The sequence below is a fragment of the Eucyclogobius newberryi genome, unplaced genomic scaffold (assembly GCF_026437365.1).
Source record: "Eucyclogobius newberryi isolate DKJ021-1_F unplaced genomic scaffold, fEucNew1.0.hap1 SCAF_2, whole genome shotgun sequence".
Lineage (NCBI taxonomy): Eukaryota > Metazoa > Chordata > Actinopteri > Gobiiformes > Gobiidae > Eucyclogobius > Eucyclogobius newberryi.
The window spans coordinates 17,850,467-17,875,364 of NW_027315834.1; the positions used below are offsets into that span (position 1 = coordinate 17,850,467).

At 40.1% G+C, this 24,898-nt stretch overlaps 1 protein-coding gene across 2 annotated transcripts in view; it reads right to left on the minus strand.

Moving 5' to 3' along the window:
• Positions 1-205: 205 nt before the first annotated feature.
• Positions 206-24,898, minus strand: part of phf21b (PHD finger protein 21B) — a 40,461-nt gene continuing 15,768 nt past the window's right edge. Inside the window, exons 2-14 of one of the 2 annotated variants that reach the window (XM_072453916.1) lie at positions 20,084-20,128; positions 7,934-8,194; positions 4,677-4,766; positions 3,822-4,190; positions 3,507-3,635; positions 3,354-3,405; positions 3,172-3,248; positions 3,040-3,094; positions 2,826-2,848; positions 2,524-2,682; positions 2,274-2,340; positions 2,090-2,193; positions 206-2,006 (exon numbers count right to left, since the gene is read on the minus strand). In XM_072453916.1, coding sequence (XP_072310017.1) covers positions 1,758-2,006; positions 2,090-2,193; positions 2,274-2,340; positions 2,524-2,682; positions 2,826-2,848; positions 3,040-3,094; positions 3,172-3,248; positions 3,354-3,405; positions 3,507-3,635; positions 3,822-4,190; positions 4,677-4,766; positions 7,934-8,194; positions 20,084-20,128 — 1,680 coding nt within the window. In that variant the 3' untranslated portion in view covers positions 206-1,757. The remainder of the gene's footprint in view (positions 2,007-2,089; positions 2,194-2,273; positions 2,341-2,523; positions 2,683-2,825; positions 2,849-3,039; positions 3,095-3,171; positions 3,249-3,353; positions 3,406-3,506; positions 3,636-3,821; positions 4,191-4,676; positions 4,767-7,933; positions 8,195-20,083; positions 20,129-24,898) is intronic. The other variant, XM_072453917.1, reaches the window with a different exon arrangement.

Here is a 24,898-nt window from a genome sequence, read left to right on the forward strand (position 1 = left end):
ACGTGCTCTTGTTTAATTAAATTAGTTTGTTACTTCTACCTAGAGAATGTACACAGTAACAATGTTATATTAACAATATATAAAATGTTAAAAGGGTAATTTGTAGATTTAGCCACTTTGCTAGATTTTGATAACATTTTTTGCAGCTGTTAACTTAAAAGAACATTGTTAAAAAGGGTAGAGGGTTCTAATATATTGCTTGTGTTCTCTCATTTTAAAGCCATGGATGAAGGATCTTGTAAGCTGCACATTGTTCAAAAATATATAAAAGAAATTATGTAAACAGAAATAAATTACATCTAGTGATTTCCCATAAAGGCATTTTCTCTCAACTTAATTATAAAGTGTATTTTTATGTTTGTGCATTTGTCTGATACATCTGGTGTAGAAAAATGAAATACAAATCACAAAAAATGCTGCTGGACTAAGGAAGACTAGCAAGACATGGATGAGTACGACACAAAGGCGACACAAAAAGTAACCGCCTCTGCCACGTACATCCATCAAAAGCCAAAATGTCGTCGTTTGACGAGTTTGTCACATTTTGATTCACGTTATGAAAGAATCAAAGGCAAACCGCTGCAGTTCGGGTTTGCACTTGAGGCAGTGTTGATCTGTAACAAGCATGTCAACGCTCATAAAACACAAAAAGTACAAAACGCTTCAAATAGAAAAGGCAGGGAAAGGAAAAAGCACTGTATGTATTGATGTACGATGACTCCAGAAAACGGAAAGGTTTTTGGCATATTTGATGATGGTTTAAGGAGGACGGGAGTTATGCACGTTTGTATTGAGTGGACAAAGGTTTTGTTCATCCCTGCTGGTGACTGCTCCTTTCTCTGCACAAACAATAGGAATTTGGCATTATGACAAAGAAGAGATTTTAGAGTCAGACCTATCTATAAATTGAAAAGTTGGTTTAGTGTTACAAAAGCACATTTGTGTCACTGGCTCAACATCGGCAGCAATTGAGTAGGTGTTAAATACAATACCCGGCTACTTTGATTGGTAAAGTATTTATCAGTTATGTTGCCCTTCTTTCTTGTTTCTTTGTCGGTACTTCCTATTATTGTTTGTGTTTTGTGTCCAGCAAACCGGCCCAACAGGGACTCTCACTGAAAAAAATCACTGAAACAAAACCTGATGACGATGTACTAAAACATATGTACAGAGATCGCCTTGAATACTCCAAACATTAGTATCAACAGGCAAGCGTGAAAACGCAAACATCTTCACTAGAAATGCTAAATTATGTAGTCTCTTAAATACTTTTCTTTAACTATATTTAATACTGAAAAAAGTTATTTCTCTGTTTTGTTTGAAGGCTCATATGCATTTATAAACACAATGAACTCCTGAACGTGTATGGCAAAAACTTTCATAAGAGAATAAGAGAATGAGAACATCTACTTGAATATAGCACTGTACAGTCCTTCATTGCTCCTTTGTTTCTGGCACTATAACTAACTCTAATGTTCTCTCTCACTATATGCAACAGTAACAGTAATTAGACTTGTGTTTAAAAAAAGGGACATATCTTTAGGCCGCACAGAAGCCTCTCTAGATCTCTGCTGCAGCGTTCAAATCTATCTTCTGGTATTAATTACATTAAGGCCAAGGACATTAATAAATACAAAATAACTTAAAAAAGAAATCTCATAAGCACTGTAGGTGACGGTTTTAAAAAATACTTCAAATCCAAGCTCCTCTCAAGTTTTTGTCGCTTTTTTAAATCCAAAGTTGCTCCTCAGCGTGGGCTAGTTGTTGTCCTGGCTCTGAGCGTGGCTCTTCTGGATGGGCGTGGCCAAAGGGCTGGGCATGGCGGTGCTGGTGGGTTTCATCCATGCCTGGGACAGCAGCGAGGCGGCGATGGTGGTGGTGGTCGTCATGGTGACCTGGATGACCTGGTCACGCTGAATGAGTCTGAGGAGAGACTTGATCCGGTCCAGAGAAGCCCGAGTGTCCCTCTGCTGCTTCAGAAGCTTCTCCCTCATGTCCATGCATTGCTGAAACACAGACATCTTTTAGTGATGAACCGTTCTAACACGACTTAATCAAAAGCACAGCCAGCTCTCCACGGGGGTCTTACTTCAAGCGTCTTGTTGAGGTTCTTGTCTTCCTCCTCCAGATGAGCGCACTCATTCTTCAGCTCATTGTTCCTCCTCATTAGCCGCCTCTTCTCCTCCTGCCTCACTGCAAGAGCATCCAAATACAGACCAGTGAGAATGCTGATGTCTCCGGGAACTCACCTTTTATTAGGAGACATTACTCACCTGTTTTGTGTGTGACGTACGACTGAACAAAGTTTTGTGGCCACGATAAGTTTTCTTTGTTCAGCACCTGCAGTAAAGACATTATATTCTGGATTACATGGAAAAAATGTTCTGCAGCCCCTAAAACTGAAGTTGTAGTATTGTTCACTCAACCAACTGTTATCAATTGAATATTTGACGTTTGTCGATAAATAGTAATTCAAAGATTGTTCCATGTTGGTTAGTAAGCACACATGAAATGATCTGGTACCTTCTTTTGGCACTTGGGGCAGTACCAGGGGCCTCTTGGAGGGGTTTTGAGCGAAGGGTGGAGACAGTTGGGATGAAATACTCGGGGGCAGTTATGGCAGGGCTGCATCTCACCATCTTCTTTACAGACAGCACAGATTTCATCATGCTCCAAGTCATCCTGCAACACAAAGGACCTTAATAAATAAACAGAACAAGCTGTGTGTGGGTTTGGCATTTCAATGGTTTTAGAAACATTGACATAAAACACAGAGTTTGATGTGTTTGTTATTCAGTCATGTTTTTGTCAGTAACGTGACGTACCTTCCAGCAGAAGTCCTCAGAGTCTAGCGTGTGGACGGAAGCAAAGCAGAGGTTAGTAACACACAGATGGATTACAAGGGGAGCCATGCAACAGGTAGGTTTATCATGTATAATGTTGCATGAGTTATTTTTGATTGACATAGGTTCAAACTAATGCACAGACGAGGGACCGACAAAAGCAACAAAAAGCTGATGCCACAGTTTACTGTTTTACCTCGTGCTGTCAAGTAGAGTGAGCTGTTCAGATAATGGGATGCCAGGCGTTTACGCTGCAATCATATACATTTAAAGTCAGATCACAGCAGAAGTTTGTCTCGCCAATGTAAATAACAAGAATAAGTCTGACCTCGGGTTCAAACATGCCACTGTAGGCTGGGTTTGCTGTGCTTCGTCTCTTTCTCTCTTGCCTCTTCAACTGGATTTCTGCAAAACAATGAATGAAGATGAAAATACAACTGGCACATGACAGTAAATGTTATAACTAAATATGATTTATGATTTATACAAAATAATGTTGTTGTTTTTTACCTTCCAGGTGATCAGTGGTAACAAGGCCAAGAGCCACCATGAAGGCAATTTTCTGTAAAACAAGTTCATATTTAAATAATTCCAACGCATTGACTGACATAACTTTTCAAACACTGAATCTTTACTGTAATAATGCTACAGAATAATTCTTACTTCAGGATCCTCATCTTGCTTTGAGGAAGGGGATGTGGGCGAGGGTAGATCGTCCTGTGAGGGAACATCAACCTGACCTTCGGGGGAATCCTTGTTGCTGTTGAGTACCTGCGGCTGGATTATTATGACCTGAATAAAAAATAAATGATAATAATATTTTTATTTTGTTAACATAACATTTTCACAAATTCTAATCTGTAGGGTTGTCTTTCCTAATTCTTCACTGTAGTTACACAAATTGTCATGTCGGTGACAGTTAATGATTTGTAAACTGTGAAATCAACTGTTTTCTGACAATTAGCAGTGGACACCCACCTTGTTTTCAGTGCTGAAGATCATTGGTTGTACTTTGATGGCCTCACTGACGGCTGACACTCCATTGGTGGCTGGAGGAGATGTAGCTATGATGGCGTATGCTACACCAGGACTTGTTGACGCATGCTGGACAGGACTGCTGGACTCTAGTGCCTCAGTGAGGCTGTGGACCAAGGGCCGAGGGGGGGAGGCGGCCCCCTGCCTCTCTGGCTGCTGGTCTGGGCTCAGCGTGCTGTTAGCGGTGGGGAGTGTAGGGCCCTGGCTTTTGGGACTGACCACTGCTGTGGCCTTCTGCAGACTGAGCAGCTGCAGCTCCTGGCAGGGACCACTGTGAGGAAGGCTGTCTGGGATCTGGGTCTTTGGCCTGACCTTTAAGAGCAACATGAACATGAAGGCCAGAATTAACACAACACACAAAATTACAGCTACCAATAGCTGTGAGTAAGTATGCTTACTAATGAGTAAGCATACTTACTCATTAGTAAGTATGCTTACTCATACTTACTAATGAGTAAGCATACTTACTCATTAGTAAGTATGCTTACTCATATTTACTAATGAGTAAGCATAAAATTATAGAGCAAGCATTCCGAACTAATCAAATACATTATACATTTAGTGTAGAATCACAGAAGTTTCCTTTTGCATGTGCTGCCACCTAGTGTTTGATACATGTGCTTACACAGCTAAAATAAATACACATCTGTAATTCATCTGTTCAATATTATATATATTATACATACATATATTTGTCAATACATACATACATACATACATACATACATACATGTATGTATTTACGTACGTACGTACGTACGGTATGTATACAAACATATGTATACAAGTGTAATTTACCTGAGGTAACACTGTGGCTTGTCCTGCCAGCCGATGTAAAGAGCTAACTTGAGGCACCTTGATAGGCACAGCAGTGAGAGTCCCCAACATCTGCACACAAACAGTCGCCAAACATGTTAACACAACTTTTACATGGCCCAAATATAACATATAACAATTAAAACATGGTTTAAGTATAACTGGAAACATATTTGAACAACTCATTTAAGTTAAAAAAAAACGACAATATATAATTAAATGCATAGTTTCTTTTCTTTGTTTTCTTTTTGTCATGAATAAAAAGATACTTCCGCAAGAATATGGTAAGCTAAATAAAGGTGACTTCAACTACTGTTTACATTCTAAACTTAGCCAGCTCATTAAATGATTGCTCTGCCACAGAATACTTTCTCCTCTTGTTAGTCATAAAAATGCCTCTCTTCCATTGTTCCTCAGCATTAAGTGGGCAAACAGCAGCAGAGCTTTGCTCCGGAGTTGGACTAACAAGGACCCCAGCGTCAGTCTGTTGTTGTTGTTGTTGTTGTTGTTTTATGGCGGTTGGCATCCAATTGTTGCATTACCGCCAGACTTTATTCCTCAGACTTTTCGTAGACGGAATAAATATGGGACAACATGTTGCTAAGGAGCAGCTTCTTAGAAGCTGTGATCAGAACTGACATTCAGTGACATTCATAGATCTCACTTTAATCAATACTTAAAGATATAGTTAAACTTGTTTAGAAGATGCTCATGATAAATCTACTGTGGCCCAGTAAATGTGATTTGTGCACACATCTTTGGCATTTCCTATTTCCTGCCTGTTTCCAAGAAAAGGGAGAAAATAGGAAACTTTTCACCTTCTCCACACCCTCCCCCCGTTCTTGTTCAGTGAGAATCTCTTCCTTGCTTTGTATTGTGCTGCAGAACAGGCTGCACAGGAGGGGGAGGAGGCGGCCAAGGCCTGTTCCTATGGCAACTGCAGAGATGAAAATTCTTGCAGTGCAAGGCTTTCATTTTTGTAATTGTTGCCTCTTTTCTACAAAGCTAAGCACCTTCGTGAAGGGAGGCTGCTACCCATTTTCTAAGCACAACCTTGGAAGAGACATTTCCTGTTTTATAATTTTCTTTTCTAAGAGCTAAGTGAAGCGTAGCTAAGACAGATGACAGACTCCATCTCCTGGTTCATAAGTCTGTAAAGCAGCACTGATAAATCAGGGTGTCATTGTGTCATCCAGAGGGAACTCAAACCAAGAGCGACCTGGGCCACGCATGTCCAACAAAACATTTACATCTGCTGCTACAACTGCTAAAGCTGACCCAACCCAAGTGGCTTGATGCAAGACGAGCTAAAACATTTAAGCTTTTAAGTGTGTACAAGAGCACTAACCAAACCCTACAAGTCTTTTAAGTCATTATTTGTGAGAGGTTTGAGAGTATTTTAAATCTTAATTATGTTATTCATTATTGTAACCTTCCAGCATGTTTGAGAAGTGTAAACATCAGTTAAAAGCATGTAGTTCCGATTGAAGTCATCGGAGGGCGTCTACTTTGCTCCACTTAAGCACAGTTCAGCTGAGTCTCGTTTGTATGCAACTTTTTAGATGTTTTAGATGCAACAGAGTAACTACACATTAACATACATTTGTATTGATTATATTGACTTTTGTCTTCAGTGTCCTTTTGCTTTACATGTCCAGTCTTGATATATAAGACAATAACACATAACATAATCATTTAGCTTACAGGAATTCAAATGTAATGGTCAACATGAATATGGTGTACATAGAAACAGTTGACCGTGAGCAAGTCCACACTCTGAAATACTAATAAACTTTAAACAATCAACCATATGATTTGCCTTTATTAAACAAAGACATTGAAGTCTCCATCCCAAATTAAAAACCTCATCAGTGCTCAAATGCTTATACTGTATGTGAAGTAACTAGTTTTCTAAATGAGAGGAAGTTCCGAGCTGCCACAACAAGGAGCCACTTGATTCCAGAATTCTCTGATGTGTCACAACAGTAAACCTTTTAACACGTACAGTAAAATTTGGTATTGGACTAAATGAAATCTGGCAGTGAATAAGATGACAGAATGAAAGTGGTCCTGAGTTGAGTGAAACAATGCTGTGTACACTCATGCAGAGCAGCCTATCATTATTGATCTTCAGAAATCAGTGGCCAGATCTTCTGTGGGACGTCCCTCCCGCCTGTTCTTCAATGAGCCTTGCTGTTTGTTCTATGATAGGTTGAAACATTGTAAGTGTGGATGGCAGGAGGTGTTTAAGTGGTGTTGTGGACTGCTTATAGGTGCATAAAACCCACAGCTGTCTGCTCTGACCCATCACCTCTGTGACCAACCAAAGCAGACTTTAGCAAACACATCATATATAATAATGATTTTAATCAGTATGCAATCTTGAGTTACCAAAGCTTTGAAGGTGATGGACAGACAGTGGGGCTAATAGACAGTGTGATCATAAAACTGGAGCCTCAGGCCCGAAGCCCGGCCCATCTCTCTTTGAGGGGATGTGCAATTACTGCAGGAGTGTGGAGGCTGCCAGGCCGAGCCCAGGCTGCTTCAGCCTGTGGTACTGAATACAGAGTGGAGCTGCTGCGCTGTGGCCTGAATCCTAACAAGCTTCTTTAACAAGCTACCAGCTCAAATGGTTCTTAATGTTTAAAAAACAAAGGAAATTCTGTTCTGTCACTTAACTGGAGAAACATCTGGTCGTAACATCAACTCAACATTATACTATGACCTTCAGGTAGAAGGTCATTCCTCTGTTTAGACAGCAACATTAAAAACACTGTGAGGTAATAGTACTATTAGCACTGAAGGACGAGATTTCACCCTCACTCTGGATTATTATAATTCACACTGTCAATGGAACATTGGAAACACAAGGACAATAAGCAGAGTTTTTTTTTTTAAGAAGTTAAAATGGAAATAGTATATTAAAGAAATTGTTTTGTACGTAGATGTGAATCTTTTACGTAACCTTGCTGTTGCCATAGAAACAATTTAAACCACTGCAATAGAAACTGGATACAGCCATGTGTGAATGTCAGAATCAGAATCAGAATCAGAATCAGAATCAGAAAGGGTTTATTGTCATTGTCAATGAACAGAATTCACAAACATAGGAGCTTGTCTTGGTGATTCGGTGCGACATAAAACAATGAACAATTAAGTCAAATGTAATATATTGAGTATAACTACAAATATATGAGAGGATGCAGCAGCATGATCCTGACACTTGCTGTGTAATTTACCTGAGATGGAGGCAGCACTGTGGCTCTCCTGCTGCTCAACGAGTGGACACTTGCAGCCACCACTCGGCTACTGGTTTGGAGGTTGATGGGGGATGTCTGCAGTGATTCAGAACTTGGCACTTTTTGTCCCTTTATGTGTGCTGTAACCATAGAGACAGGGGCTTTGGCTGGCACCACAGAGATGGCAATGCCCTGGCCGGGGGTCTTGATGAGGGACAGCGGCTTGGTCGTCCCGACAGGACAGGTTCGGACAGCCAGCTTCTGTGAGGAGACAAAAGAGGAGTGAGGAGCAGAACTATGAGGCTTAACGCCTGCTAAAAATGCTACAGCTCATCTTGATGTGCAGTAAAGTGACTCGTAATGGTAAAGATGGACAGAGATGGACAACTCAGAAATGACCGTAGCACAAAGAGAATTGTTTTTGGCACCATGAATATCCTCCTGGTTAATCCCAGCTCTGAATGCAGTTAAAACTATCTTCTGCAGCAGCATATTCAAAATTATGATTTTAACAAGAGAGCTATTGTGTTCGGCATTGATTGTCACATTAAACGAGCTGTATGTAAAAATGCAGTCGTATTTTTATAGAAAAACATACAAAAAGGGCTGTACATAACCAGAAAGGCTTGCAAAAAAAATTGCAATAAAATATTAGAAGATATTACAGTAATAAATATGTAAATGTAAAAAGAATACGCTTAAAAAATGGAAATTATTCTGAGGCTATAATGTGGTATATTTGCATTTGTTTAAATGTTCATTACTATACATTGGTCCCCTTTTTTAAGTAAATGAATAAAATAGACATTCAATATTATTGCGCTGAAAATAATAAAAGGTATTTCACCTGACTTGTAATGACTTAACAACAACCAACCAACTGATGTAAGTCCCACTGCACTGCATCAGTTTTCACAGAATATTCAGAGTCATTGGAACAGGACACACAGTTGTTTTAAGCTTTAGGCTCTAATGTGAACAGAACAGGACTGGCAGCAGATCACTTTAGTTCAGGGGCTCAGAGCTGCTACAGTCGGCAGACTGGCCTCACACCAACCACACACTCCCCTCCCCCACATGTCCACTGCCTCCGCCTCTTTAGGCTGGAAAAGAAAAATACATCTTCCAAAGCACAGATAAGTCAGCGCCCCTCCGCTTCACCCCACACAACTAAACAGAGCCACTCTAAATATTTTATAGTGGGCCCTGTATCGCTCCATATCTCCACATATGCTCGGTGCACTGGCTTTGTGGGCGTGGAGACGGATGACAGACGAGAGGGATTTCTTACGCTCTAACAGCAGCAGGCACTGTGTGATTTTGGTCCAAGTAACGCAGCTCACAGTTTGAACGCTTTTGCAGACTTGACTAGCTACGCAGGATTCTGTAATTGGACAGAGAATGTATTTTCGTGAGAAAGTTTTAGAAACAACCGCAAATGCCAAGAGAAATACAATTTTACTTGTCATTTGCACTGCTGATTAACTCTATTTTGCAGTAGGAGAGTGAAAATGTAAAGGATTGTTGTGAAAGGAGCACATTAACGTTCGGTCAATAATGTGTGCTTGAGGAAAAAATAAATTCAGTTATTGGTAGGCCCCAGTGTCACATTTTGACATTTAGAGTTGACCCCAGACACCTTTGCAAAGGTCTAATACAAACTCACATTTACTGCATTGTTCATACTTTTCAACCAAAGAAATGTTGAGATTTAGAGGTTGAGTAATAACGGTTGAAGCAAATAGAAAATATAAATCTTTTGAATGCTGATCATGGAATTGCTTTTGTGAAAGCTAATTTATTATAATTAGACCAGACTAGACAAAGTGTAGTTATTTAAAAAATAGAATAAAATCTGTGATTCTGGAGGACCCCATTGTTTCATGTAATCAATGTTCTCCACGGGCGGCCGAGTAGTGGTGCCCGGGGGCCAGCACAGTCCATTCAGTAGTTGTTCAGAGCGGACCACCTCTGATTGTCTCAAAGGTCAGACATTGAAAGCCCTTGCAGCAGAGGAGCCCAGAGGGGCCCCTCCTGCAGAGAGCTCACACAAACTTGAATGAGAGGAGTCAGCAGGTACCACAGACAGACATGTTGTACTGCTGCAGATGGATTAGGAGCCTATTCTTCTCATGCATTAACAATTTGGACACAAAATAAAGCAGGTGGCTCAAGAGGATTCCCTGTTTATCACATCTAACCCAAAATGTGATTTTCACAGCAATTTACAAAATCATCATCACACAGAGGCTCAATATACACAAATGTATCACAGTATTTGTACTGACAATGTTATATACTTTATAAGAACTTTAGAACAGCAAATTACATACGTCTTCTATTTTGAATTTGACTTTCAGAGTTTTGTTTTAGGAGAATATTTGAACACATCAAAGACCATTTGTATTTGAGAGAAGACTAAAATATAAATAGCAAAAAGTTATACAATAATCCAATACCTTTATATTGCCATTTTTCCCATTAAAAAGGGAGAAAATGTTGATATTCAAAAACAATTGTGACAAAACGAATTTGGGGCATATTGTGCAGCCCTAAATTGTTTGTTTTTTCCAATATTGTGCAGCCATGACTTCCTCCTTCTTCTGTAACACAGATTTATCCAAACAACAGAGCAGCAGGTGCACAGGGTTGGGCTTTGTTTAAGACTTTTCTAAACAAGCTGTTTTGCACTTGCATCACGCACAGAGCTTCCAACTGAGGTGGCCCCATCACCTCAGGTCCAGAGGGCTAAGCCACACTGACAGATGAGTACTTTTCCTGACACTCGTGGTGTTAAGTTACAGCACACTAGACACAGCTTTTAGAGGGGCTGATGGAACAAAGGTCTGTTTGCAGTGGACGTCAGACCCCGACATAATGTACAACAGGCACTAAAGAAAACACCCAGGACAGAAAAAAGCTTTCTCTAATTGTGTGACACGTTCGTATTGACGTATGAAATGTGTTTTTTGTTGCTTGAAATAAAAATACTTGCTTAGAGCGATGCTTGTATCTGCCATAAACCAGAGTGTGACTCCTCCTGACAGCTCCATCTTACACAGAGAATAGAGAAAAGTGGTGTTTTACAATTAATCAGCAAACTTGTGCATTGACACAGAGAGCTCTTTGTGTAATGTGCAAACCCTAAAGTCATATAGAATGTGTGATAGTCTCTTTTACCACAGTCCACATTGGGATTGGTTCTTCAGTCGCTCTTGTTCAGGTCTTCATGAGCTTAAATCAGTTTTGACAAACACACCAGACTAAGTTAATGCAGTCTGCATTTTACTCTAAGACACACTTGTGTCTAAACATAGCATAAAGACCCGAGGAAGAAACATGAGGAAACATGTGTTTATAAGTGACTTGAAAGTCTTGAGGAGAACACTATACATTTTAAACAAGTACATATTTTAAAGTTAGCAGCAGTAGTTTTCTCTCTATCCTTGAGTTTCAGAATGACAGGAAGCTGAAACCCATGAATCCCGAAGAGCAGCTTGAGCATGTGGTCAGATGTTAACAGCCAGAGTTGATTGTTTTAACGGTTTAAGGCAGTAATATGTGGTCCACATGAACCCCAGCTCTGTGTCTGCGTCATGATGAGGCTTCTCTCAGTCGACATTCAGGTTTAATTTACAGACGGCGCAGCTCCCCAGACATTGTTAAGGTCATCCTCGCATCCTGGTGAGCGCAGGATTATGCACACTCATTATGTACTCCAGTTTGATAGTGTGTCTTTGTGATAACAGGTTGCTGAAAAGCACATTCACTGTTCAGATTCCCATCAGCACAGCTGTCGGACGTTTTCTTTGTTTACACTCCATTTACTAACAGGCCCTTCAGTCCTCAGAGGTACAGACACACAGCTCGGTTTGTCCTTTAGTCAAAGGGAGACGCTTGAGTTGTAGTTTTCCTTTGTTTTTATGAGTCACCAATTAGAAGAATAAAATACTTTATACATATAGATATACCATCTGTATGTAAACTAATGTAGCTTTTTTGTTTGTATTAACAACTAGCACAGTGTAACCAATAGCAGTGAGTAGAGAATTGAAGTCATGGAGTTGGATGTTGGTGCACCTCCTCCGGCAGTAAAGGAGCTTATCAAAATGGACACACAGAGGCTTTGGCACCAGGGATCAGTCATCCACTGGTCCAGATGTGCAGGTGGAGTTTCAGTCAAAAAAACACACACCCAACTGGCTTTAAATACATTCTACTGTTCATAATCAAATCAAATCAAATCAATTTATTTTTGTAAGGCCCAAAATCACAACAACAGTTGCCTCTGACCAACCCTATATCGCGTCACAAAAGATAAATGACACATACAGCACCTGCACCAAGCGTATGTAATGTAATGAAATGTCTTTCTCAAACCAAACCAAAGAGTCCAGTAACTTTTCACAAAATCAGAGCTCATATTAATCTGTTTAGTGAGTTCAGCACAGTGAGTTCAATCCCCCGTTTGAATCCTCATGTAGGACATTCAGTTCAACAGCATTAGTGTCTGTCTATGCGGCAAAATTCAATTTTCACTCAGTAAAATCTGATCATGTGGTAAGACCTCTTTACCACAATAACAGACAATACATCTATTTAAATGCAAATCACAAAGTCAGTGTGGTTCATCTGACACAGACCTTTAATGGAGTCTCTCACAATAGCTGCTGCAGCACGACGTATTTACAACCAGCTCAGAGATGATCAGTCCTTTTATCGACCAGTTCATTTACACGTCTGTAAATGTATAAATGGTTGGTTAATTAAACTTTAAGGATGTTAAACACTTTTGTATGGAATACTTCTGTGTCTTCCAGCTGTGGTCTATCAAGAATTATGTGCATTTTGTGTCTTTGGTAATAGCAAAGATTTGAGCACTTGAAATCCAATCATAACATTATTTCTTCCACCTCTAATGTCTAATGTCTACACCAAATGTTCCAGTAGTTTGTCCTATAATACAAAACATTGAAGAATTATGAACAAACAATAAACAAGCAATAACAAAATCATGATCTAGAAACAAGAAACCTGAAACCTTGGCATGTCGCCCTCTGCTAGTTTGCGACACACCTTTCTATCTTTTAGAGAATTTAAATCCTTTGTGTCTTATGTGCTTCATATTTACTCATCCAGAGAAACCCCAAATCCTGTTTTCTACCAAATCTCCAAGCCTGCAAGCTGCGAGTGGTTTTATAGTTATTCTTCTCTAACTTTTGTGAAAGAAGGAAGTGAAAATGATTACGCAGAAGCTGTGCTGGCGGAAAGTGAATGCTTGAGCGACTGAGATGGACGCAGAGCTTTGGAAAAACAGATCGAAGGAGAGCTGGCCCAAATGACTGTTTTTCTGTTTGTGAGAGAGGGGAATAACAAAGAGCTCACAGCATCAGCTTAAAAAATCTGCTCTGAAGATTTCATTTGAGTAAATAAACAAAACCAAAAGATGCAGAGAAGATATTGGACGAAGTAAAAGCTAGAATTTAAAGTGGAGATGTGCTGGCAGCTTTCGACTGCGTCCATTAGGGTGAGATCTACTGCAGGTTTTAACTGATGTAATTTCACGAGTGACAGATGAAGAAAGTTTATGTGTTGGGAAAGGATATTTGACATGATAGTTGTCTGCTCTGGTTTATGCAAGCTCTCAGATGCCAACCCTGCAGAAAAAAATAAAGCAGAGTACACTAATAGTCAAGAAAGATGTGTCTTACAAGTACATATCTTAATGATGTATAATTGATTTTCCAAAGGTGGCACATTAGTCTTTATAGTGATTTATACCAGAGGTGCACTGAAAATACAAGTAGCAGCTCCAGAGGTGGACATTTAACTTATCATAGTACTTTTCTGACACCATACTTAGTTTGACGTAATTGCATGTGCATTATTTAATGTTTTGTTGTCCGATTACATCAACTCATAAATCCAATTTCTAAATACATTTTACGTCCAAACTGTTACTTGGTACTGTAGTTCCTCCAATTATGTTTACTCTTAATTACTCTTACTTGAGTAATTATTGGAGTTATTACTTTTTACTTTAACTTGAGTGATTTTTTTTTAAGTCGTAATACTCTAGAAAGCTGAACATTATGAGGTAATTATCCCTTGTGCTCCCCTAAAAAATAGTGTACGTGGGTTAAATAAATGTTTTCAAGCTCTGGAGTGAGGGGAGAGGTGGAAAGGGTCGGGTTGGTGGGTCATCCAGGCCCAAAGATAGCATGGCATATATATATATATATATATATATATATATATATATATATTTACTTATTTTGATTTGATTGATCTGACTGATATTTTTAACAATCAGATTTGGGCTGTACAATTAAATATAGGCCCAACTATTAACTAAAACAGTATTTATTCCTGTGTAGTTGATAAGTTGATCAATGTTTTGCATCAAGCAGCTTTTAGGCTCTCAGGTACGTAAAATTACTGAACACTTCATACTGAAAACACACATTTTTACACTGTAAATAGCAGAAGAGGGCAGATAGGCATGTTGCTACAGAGACTCAATCAGCCCACACAGCAGGGAAGCCATGATGTAAATGAAAACTATAATAAAGAGCGGATCAAGAGTGGCGCGTGTGGGAATTCTCTTGAATATTTCCATGCATATTTCCTGTGATTAAACCCTGATGGTGCGGCTGTTAACGCTTTATAATGTGTGCACTGGCTTCATTATAAAAGACTCCAGTTTCTTCCTGTCGCTTCACATCAGCCCCAGGAAAACATAAACGGTAAAACCTCTGCTTTGTCGGCGAGGATCAAGCCCAGCAGGCGAGTGACACACACAGACAGGCTTTGAGTTGAGTAAAAGTTCGTTTGATGAGAGATAAACGATCGCCCACAATAACTGAGTCGTTGGGCAGAATCAGGAAAAACGAGAAAGAGTGAAGTAGTGAAATATTCTAAACCAATGCAAGAATCGTTCAAATTTCAGTTTGTAGAGGTCTAAAGTGCAGTTTTGGTTGTTTTTATGAATTAAAAGGAAATAACAATAGCCTTCAAGTTGTGATGGAACTTATCTTACGACCTTGTCCATGCTGAACAACTGTGAGCAAATATAGTCATGGCAAATACAGCACCAAATGAAGAGTTTAGGAACAGAGGGAGGGAGGGGGATGAAGGTTATTGATTTTTGAGGATGACTCTTAACTTCCTGTGCACACAGCTGTGAATGTAACGACAAGGCAATCGCATTATTAGTTTTATCAGCTGTCAGAGGGATGTTCAACACGATGATAAATGCATTTCACGTACCGCTACTGTAAACACGTTTTTCGTTACATATCTTGAACAATATCAAGCTAAAAGGAACCCAGCCCTATTGCTAACGATTAGGCCTGTCACAATCGCTATATCGACTTATCATTCAATATGTGATTGCTGGAACAATATTTTATGGGTCTCAGTACAGTATCGTGTGTACATTTTATTTACACAAGTGAGGAATTTTGTGCTTGATATAAGATTTGAGTGGTGGAGGGTTGAATAAGTACCTTCAAAGACTAATTGTTGAAATACTAAAGCGTGTCATTCTGCTATATATTAATTGTAGCTTCTTTTTACTCATGTTAAAACGGATTTATTTGGATGATCCTCTTTTTGGGTTATTGTATCAGAGTCATAAAGTAGTTCCAATATTATTGCTTGTTGTAATACTTTTCTGCAGCAATATATTGCACTTGATGTGTTATTGTGACAGGCCTACTAATCATTGCACGCCTGTTTGTTATGAAGACTGTTCACTTTCAAAACTCAACGTTCAATACATTAAAATGTATTCTTCTAACTAGCATCACAAATATGATGACACGCAGCCGTTGCAGACACTATTTATTCCTTCTGTACTTGGCAGAGTGGTGACCAGAGGAGTCCAGCAGCTTCTAACTGGCCTTTGGGGAGCGCCTGTGCAGGTCGGGCCTAAGAAAACAACCGCTTAACATGCTGGATTAGCCGGGATTAAGGACATCTGTTGAGCTAAATAGGATGATTCTGTCAGTTTTATTTTCTCTGAGGCTTTCTACCAAACAAATAAGTGAAAGTGATGAAAAATGAGGAGTCAAATGCCTGAATGTCACAGGGAGAAATATTACAGCCAGAGGGGGATTTAGCTAGCTCAGGAAACGTCTGTGTTTGTCGGATTTATCAAAGCAAAAAACGAGGCACATTGGCTTAATTTCCAAATTTGAAGCATTTCACAGAAGAATTTCAGTTTTGCAAACACGATGAGACTAACCATTCAAGATTCAACTTTAAAAAGTCAGATTCCTATTACAATGGGCAATAAAGGCAATAGTGACAACAGCAGTGATCCAATATAAAGTTGACACATGCAATTTTCTTTTTAAGTTGGAGAAACAAGTATCTAAAAATGAACAGGATAGACAGTCAACAACTCCAATCAACAATCACAGTTCCATTTGACATTTGGCTTTGGGCAATGGAAAACACAACTTTACTAGTTTTGAAAAAATATTATTTGCAAGTATAAGTTATTAGTGCTACATCTTAAACAATGTTAGTGTTATTTTTTGGTAGAAGAAATCAAATCAGACTTACTGCTAGCTGTGCGACTTTCAGTAAGTTTAATTCATTCAGTAAGACGTAGTCCAAAACTGTGGTCCATGAGTGGACTCTGAGCTCAAACTAAGGCCGGTGGGACAGCTGGCTTTCCTACACAACTCCAATCCAGTGCATGATTGGGCAAAAGGAGGGGTCCTAGAACAGGGGGGCATGGAGGGGGAGGAGGCCAGCAGATGGACCCCTGCAGACAATAGAAGCAGACAGATGCAGCCACAAAGAGCAGCGAGCACACACAACGCACACAAGCACACTCGAGTGCACAAAAACCTATAAGAACTGTCTTCAAAAGTGAGGATTACTAATTTGGCTGTGCTTCCTTCAGTGGCCACCAGGACTACAGTAAAAACTGGACAGAGAAAGTAAAGATTTAGTTGAATTCTTGCTTTAGTCCTAATTTAGACAAGTTAAATCATACTCTACAAACAGGAATTAATTATTAACAGTACAGCTCTAAACTAACAACTGCTTGGTTCTCAATGTTTAGGTTCTATTTTAGTCTTGCTTTAGTCCTGTTTTAGTCACATTTTAGTCCAGGTATAGTCTTGTTTTAGTCCTTAGTGAAAACCTGGTTCAAGTATTGCTTTTGTACTGGTTTTGCCCCTGAAAAGTCCTGTTCTAGTCTCGCTTGTCAATTCAACAAAAATGTGTTAAAACATATCTTTAAATAAAGTAGTTGAGGTTTACGTAGCCGACAAATGTGAATGGAATGTAAAATTACCCACAACAGTTTAGAAATATCACTATTTTAACTATAAAGCATATACACATCATTCAAAATGTCCAAAACTTCAAACAACATTCACAATAATATCAATTTTGCTGATATATTGCCCACCTCTAATTAACTTTGACCCAAAGTCAAAATCGAATGTCTTCACTTGTACAAAATACCGTAACCAAAATCCAACTGTCACGCCAGGCAATAACAGTCAGGGCACTTCCTGTCACCCACTGGGTCTGACAAGGGGACAAAAGAAGGTTTTCTGTACCCCACCCCCGCCTCCGCACAGGCCCGGGGCAGGGACGAGGCACATCCCAGCACACTGAAGGAAGGGGGCAGGAGCCGCTGTACTACACTGGGGTTTAAATGATGTAACAAGGGGCTGGGGGATGACGTTGCCATGGAAATGACACTCAATTAATAATAGTCAGCATGACCGAGACAAAGAGGGGTACACGGTGCGGTGAAAATGGGCCTTTGGTGTGTTTGAGACATGTACCAGCCGACCAAATCTTTCAATGTTCAGTTCAATTTACTATCTAGTTTTCCTTTACTCTAAAAAAAGAGACCAGTAATTTCAAGTCATTGTTTTAAAAATATAGGTGTGTATTTGGTTAATAGTTTTGAGTAGATAGTATAGAAAAACATAAATAACTTATGCTGTTATGTGGCAGAATCCAATTTTAAAAAGATACAGGAAGGAAAATACAACACATTTTAAGTATCTTTTCACAAATAGGCATGTCTAAAAAAAATAACCTAAACTTGCTTCAAAACATGTGCCCTGTTGCGTTAAGTCATGCCGTCAGCTCTCGGAGCAGGTATGACGCTCCATCCACACCTCAGCTTCTTTGTCTGGCACATTCCTCCTCCTGCCTCTCCGAGTGTGACGCCTTTCAATATCAGTGTATTTGGCTTGAGCCAGTGGGCAAATATTGACACAGTGGATCTCAAAGAAAGATGTTCCATTTCTGAGGCTCAGCACGCTGCTCTCTGATGAGGTTTGTCAGCGGTGGTAAAGAGAAGTGGTGCATCACAGCCGGGCTTTTAGAGGACGATGGGGCAAACCTCGGACATTCTGTGGGGGTTCACACTGGCACAAGGGGAAGACATTTATTCTCCTCACACCTGTCCCAGACATGACCACCATCTTGTCAACACGTTCACCTTTTTCCTTTTAAGTTCAGGTGCTTGTTTTTTTTCTTTACATCTCACATTTGACAGTATCATTGAGTCACGACGCGATGTAGTCTTTAATTTTAACACGTTAGCATCTTTTGCATATTCACAGTTACAAAAGGTACAAAGACTCTGCTGATACATTTGACTAAAACAAAGAAAATCAAATCTAAATGTAGATTCATAACAGCTAAAGAAAAAGAAGCTGCTATAAACTTCTCCTTTACTTTTTAGGTTCAGGTGTTTATTTGATGTGTCTCACAGCTGTAATATTTAGTCTCAATATGATGTAATCGCAGTGGTCTTTCATTTTAACATGTTAGCATCTTTTGCATATTCAAAGTTTGAAATAAAGATATGTCAACAAAGAAAATAAAAATGTAGAGCCTCATAACAGCTTAAGAAAAACAAATTGCTATAAAATGTCCAGTTTTTCTGTTAACATAGTTGTCAGTAAATTTATGAACCCAACTTGTGTATATTTTAATGCAATCTCTGCAACTCAATGATTCACATTTAGTCAATTAAAGCCATCTTAACAAGTGACCAGCAGCACCCCATTAAGCCGCCCGCCCTCTTTTTCAGCCCCATTACTGCTCATCCGCAATCACTTCAAATTAGATCTACAAGTCAATACCAGAAGTCAATATTTAATTTGCTCATAGCAGGTGGTGATTTAGTTCGAGACATGGTGACTCCCGGAACGCGGCGCCGTCATACACGCTGTGCCCTTCATGTAAAGCAGCAAGGGCAACAGAGACTGAACAGATGTTAATTACAAGTAAGACAACAGTATATTCAGTGAAGCCCTTCAGTATTATTAGTATTTGGTGGGGATGGCGCTTGTTCCTCCTGACTGACTGGACTTCCACGGTGATGCTCTTGATGTTGACAGTGGCCAACAGAGAAGAGGCTCATAAAGCCTTTAGGATCTCAGAACAGCTTGACTCTGGTCGTATTATGATGTTAAATTGAGCTCCTCTCTCAGTCCAGTCTAATTACACCAAAGGGAAAGTACAGGGGAAGGTGAAGAGCCTCGCCCATCCAGAACCAATTAACTTGAACGCAAAAACAACAACACTTATACAGCGATATATGTAGGATTTAACAGTATTGTGTTGCAATTTTGTTGATGACGTTTAGGGTGACGTACTGTAAAGGGGAAACATAATCTTTTATTAAGTTGTTTTAGATTAATATTGCGCTTTGAAATGTCAAAAATATAAAAATAATGATCCATGAGTGTCAAAGATTGTAACTATGACAAAAAACATAATATTTCTTCTTTAACATAGAAAATAAAGTTGTACTGCCCCCTGTAAACGTAAACTTGGTTGAACTTGTTAGACAAAGTAATGCAACAACGCTCTAATCTACTGCCATCACAAAGAGATGAATGTACTGTCTGCGCTGTTTTGCAAAATTAATAAATGTAAAGCTGATGCAATGCAAATGGACTTTCTTGTGGTAATAAATCACAGCTCTCACAGTGACTTCTATCTGCTTAACTCTGTACTGTTTCATTGACATTCAGTGACATTTTCTGTAGACACAAGCGGAGCGTTACTTTAGAAACACATCAAGATGGACAGGCTCTGTTTATGCTATACAAAAAAGTTTACACTTAAAAAAGTAGGGTTGTAGCATCTACCTACCTGTCCATTCTGAAGTTCATTTAGGCTTTTGCATATCGTTTGATTCTGTGAACAAAAACAGAGTTACGTCATAAAACAAAATAGTATGTGTCTTTTTGTTGTGCAAACTTTGATTCTGCTGCTTCTCTGTGCTGCAGTGTCTAGCCCTCCAGCAGCGGAACAAACAGCAGTAAACCTCAGGAGCAGCCTCTTACAGCTGGGCTGATGCGTGTCAACAGAGGAAGATCTGAGCCTATTTGTCATCTGTAATCTAATGGATATATGTAGAAATGTCAGGGGAGAGCAGAAACTCCCATTTATAGTGATTTCCCTGAAGCAAAGCAGGTGGTTGGAACCAAAGTGATGTATGTGTAGGAAAGATTGTCAAATAGATACATTCAGGTGCAGTCGTAGAGTCCAAATGGGCTCTTAACACTGGGGAAATGTGGAAGAACCGGCCTGATAGTTTCCTGATGAGTGTGTTAAATCAAAACGAGATTACACTTGTGTAATACACCATACGTTACATAGTGTCAAGTCTTTGGCCATTGGCCGCTAATAAATCCTGACAGCTGACACATGGCCTTAAACACTCAATGAACAAAACATGTTAATGTGAAAATACAAGAACATTCTGTGAATTTGGATATGAATGGCAAAAAGAACAGAACAACAGATTTATTTATTTATTTTTGGTTTTATATTTTTTAAGACCATTTGATGAAATGTGCACATGCTTGATCAACCATACATATGACATTTTTTACAGGTTTTTAAATCCCAGGCAAATTTCCTGGAGAAGACACTACCAGTTGCTGCTAAATACTCTGAAATAAAAACAAAACGCATTTTCCTTCATATTTACAGCCAGAGCATCTGTTCAAAATGTACACAAACACAGCCAGCTTTTGCTTGTTAGCATTTGGATGGCAAGGCTTTCTGGGAAAGGCATTAGCGCTGTTTGGCTAGCTCTGACAGGCTTCATCTTTCAGAGCTGCGACTGTGGACCCACACGGGAGCATGAGCCACCTTGCCAGCTGCCCCCAACTACTTCCTACTTTCTGCCCAACACAATTCTTTAAATTAAAATGAATTTAATGCTGTTCAAAATGCAACAATTACAGTAGACAAAATAATTGTTATCTGAAAGACTTGATGAGTTAGCCTAGTTTCACCCAGATAAAATCAGCGTTCACTATTCATAATGAAGCATTCAAGTTTTTTTGATTGACCTTTATTTAACCGGGAAAGGGGAGTCATTACCCAAGAGGGGCTGATTTTACATATTTAGGCACAAATGTGTTCAATTAAGGATTACTTTTATTCTCAGTGAGATGTTGAAGTGTCTGAGGGGTGATGGGATGTGCCTCCCAAAGATCCAAAAACCACTTTAAGCAGGTGTTGTGGTCAAAGGGGGGTCCCAGAACTGTGTCCAGGCTGCACCCAGAGGCCTGCCTTTGGTGTGGCAGCTGCTGATGCTGGAGCAGGAACATGCACAGGCATGCCAGAGTTCCATTAGAGGAAGTGTGACACAGGAAGTGTGCCCCTGTACGAGGTTACTGCAAATCACAAACAACTTAGGGCCATGCCAGTGGCTACTATTTCTGCTTACAATTAGAATTAGAACAAACATGTGCTGCCTGCTGGTTGAGTGGTTAAAGCGGCAGCACAAATGCCAGGCTCCATGTGCAGCCGGCCGCAGTGTCATGAGTTTGAATCCCGGCTCAAACAATTTCCTGCATGACCTGCCTTCTCTCTCATTCCCATTTCACACAAAGTTGTCCTGCCTACGGGCCAAAAAATCCTTTTGAAAGAAAACAATTGCATTATATTGAAAAGCAATAGATGACAACAGCAGTCCAATATGCCAAATGATTGGTTTATCATATTTGTGAATACTTTGTGTTTTTGTTAAATATGTGTTTATTCACAAGGAGGGTCCAAGGACAGTCAATGCTCTGGCACAGTTATCCATTTTCTTATTTCCTGTATATGTTTGTTAATCTACTTGACAATTTTTGCTTTACAAAAATACATTTTATTTAATTGAAAACAACTTAAGATGATAACAATAAGGTAAAATCAAATCTTCACAATTCGCTTCACCTTAAGACCTGGCACCTTACACACGCCATGTTCAAAAGGAAAAAGATGAGCTGGAGAAGTGTTGACGTGGAGCGGCCTTGCAGTTTCCCCTCTGGGAACATGCACACAACTCATTTCCATCCATTGCTGTTCAGAGCCCAGAGGCAGGATGACCCAGTCCATGCCATCACGCCACAAACGGCCTTTTCATTACAGTCAGGTAAATGGAATTGTATGTGCTGCTGCAGCACGGCTCTATGTGGCCACAGCAGTTCATTACAGCACAGAGCATAGATCACGCATGGCAACAGCTCTGGAAACTGTCAGACGGGAAGAATGGGAGTCTTTTGAGAAAGGTGACGGTCATGTTTTCTGTTTGGAAGTTCACATTTTCACCATACCAACTGAATAACAATTGAGAGCAATAAAAAAAAAAAAGTTTTACTCACTCAATCATGTCCATGTTGAGGAGAGTGACAGAGTGCAAGTGTGTGAATGTATATTGCTGTCCTATTATACATTTGTTTTTTTGACAGTCCGATCTGTTAAAAATCTTCTTAGGGACTGGTGTTTTGAATTAGCTATGGCTAATGGTTCTGCGTAGTATCTTTGCTGTTCCTTGCACTGCACTTTTGTTAGCTGAAGCCACTTTTCCAGTTTGGGGGTCACTGCACCAAGGGCACCGAGTGCTCCAATGACCATAGGTATATAGGTATAATAACATCAGCAGCTTTTTACCATCTAAAAAACATTGCCAAAATCAAAAATATAGTGTCAAAACCAGATTTAGAGAGACTTATCCATGCGTTTGTCTCCAGTAGATTAGACTACTGTAACGGCCTGCTCACTGGCCTCTCCAAACGAGCTGTAAAACAGCTGCAGTACATCCAGAACGCTGCTGCTCGGGTCCTGACTAGAACCCGGAAGTATGATCACATTAGTCCTGTTCTCAGGTCTCTGCACTGGCTCCCTGTGGCTCAGAGAATAGACTTTAAAGCAGCTCTGCTTGTGTACAAGTCTCTCCATGGCCTAGCACCAAAGTACATCTTGGATATGTTAGTGCCATATGAACCATCTCGGACTCTGAGGACCTCAGGGACTGGCCTCCTGCTGGTGCCAGAGTCAGGACAAAACATGGGGAATCTGCGTTTCAGTTTTATGCAGCTAAAACCTGGAACAGTCTTCCTGAAGATGTGAGACAGGCTTCTACTCTGACAATGTTCAAATCTAAGCTAAAAACAGTTTTGTTTAGCTGCGCATATGACTGAAACAATTTTTTCTTTGCACTCTTCTCTTTTGTTTGTGATTTTATTAGTTTAGAAAATCAGTTGGATTGATAATTTTTAATTTAGTTAATTTTATTGTATTTCTGTTTCTGTAATTTCTTTGTGATTTGAATGCATTTTTCCTGCTGTGTGAAGCACTTTGAATTGCCTTGTGTATGAAATGTGCTCTACAAATAAACTTGCCTTGCCTTACCGTTTTTGCCTTCCCCTTCCATGTCTTTTCCAGCTCCTCTCTGAGCCCTTGGTATTTCTCCAGGTTCTCATGTTCCATTTTCCTGATGTTGCCGTCTTGGTCTTCCCACTTTGACCTTGGTGTCCATACTCCGCACACTATGCCAGGTACTTGGTTTTGGTGCTCTTTGTATGCTTTCCCTGTCAGCATCTTACATCCTGCAGTTATGTACTGGATTGTCTCAGGGGCCTCTTTGCACAGCCTACACCTTGGGTCTTGTCTGGTGTTCAGGCCTGTTCCTGTGCTGCCATGATCAGGGCCTCTGTGCTGTCCTTCAGAGCGGCTCTTTCTTGCCATTGGTAGGATTTCTTGATATCCACCACTTCAGTTATGTTCTGGTGGTACGTGCAGGGACTTGTACTCCCATGATGGTCCTTCTTGCACTTCTTCCTCATTGCCTGAGACATTCACTGAGCATGTCACATGTTGGGGCCTTATCCTTGATGTACTTGTGGATCTTGGTTGTTTTCCTCGTGGATAGTGGCTATCACACTCACTAGTCCACTCATTAGGAGTAGAATCCTCCCTGGATGGTGAGGAGATTTCATGTCTTAACATCAGTGTGTATTTCTTCCTTAGGCCACGTTATTATTCCTGCAGAACATGTGCTCACTAGCAGGGCGTAGCTGTTTATTGCCCGGGATTGTTCTTGCCATTGAGCTGGCTTCTTAGAACTTGCCTTCTCAAGCCCAAATGACATCCCACTAGATTTTGGTCAGTGAGTCGATATTTTGCTCGCTCTTAGCATACAGCTTGATGTCATCCATGTAGAGGAGGTGACTGATGGTAGCCCCATTCCTGAGTTGGTATCCATAGCCAGTCTTGTAGATTATTTGGCTGAGGGTGTTCAGACCTATGCAGAACAGCAGTGGGTATATGCCACATCTGATGGACAGCTGCAATCCAAGCAATCAGTGATCCATGTATGTGGCATTGAGTCATATGCTTCCTTGTAATCAATCCAGGCAGTGCACAGGTTGGTGTGTCGGGTTCTGCACTCTTGGGGGCAACTGTTCTGTCAACCAGGAGTAGGGGTTTGGCTCCTGTGGTGTCTTTGTGGATGCCCTGCTTTGCTCATGTATTGATCCATGTGCCCACTTATCTTAGCCGTAAGGATGCCCGAAATAAGCTTCCATGTTGTGGAGAGGCCGGTGATATGGGCCAATAGTTGGATGGGACTGTACCCTTGGAGGGGTCCTTCAGTCTCAGGAACGTAGGCCCTTTCTTGAATTT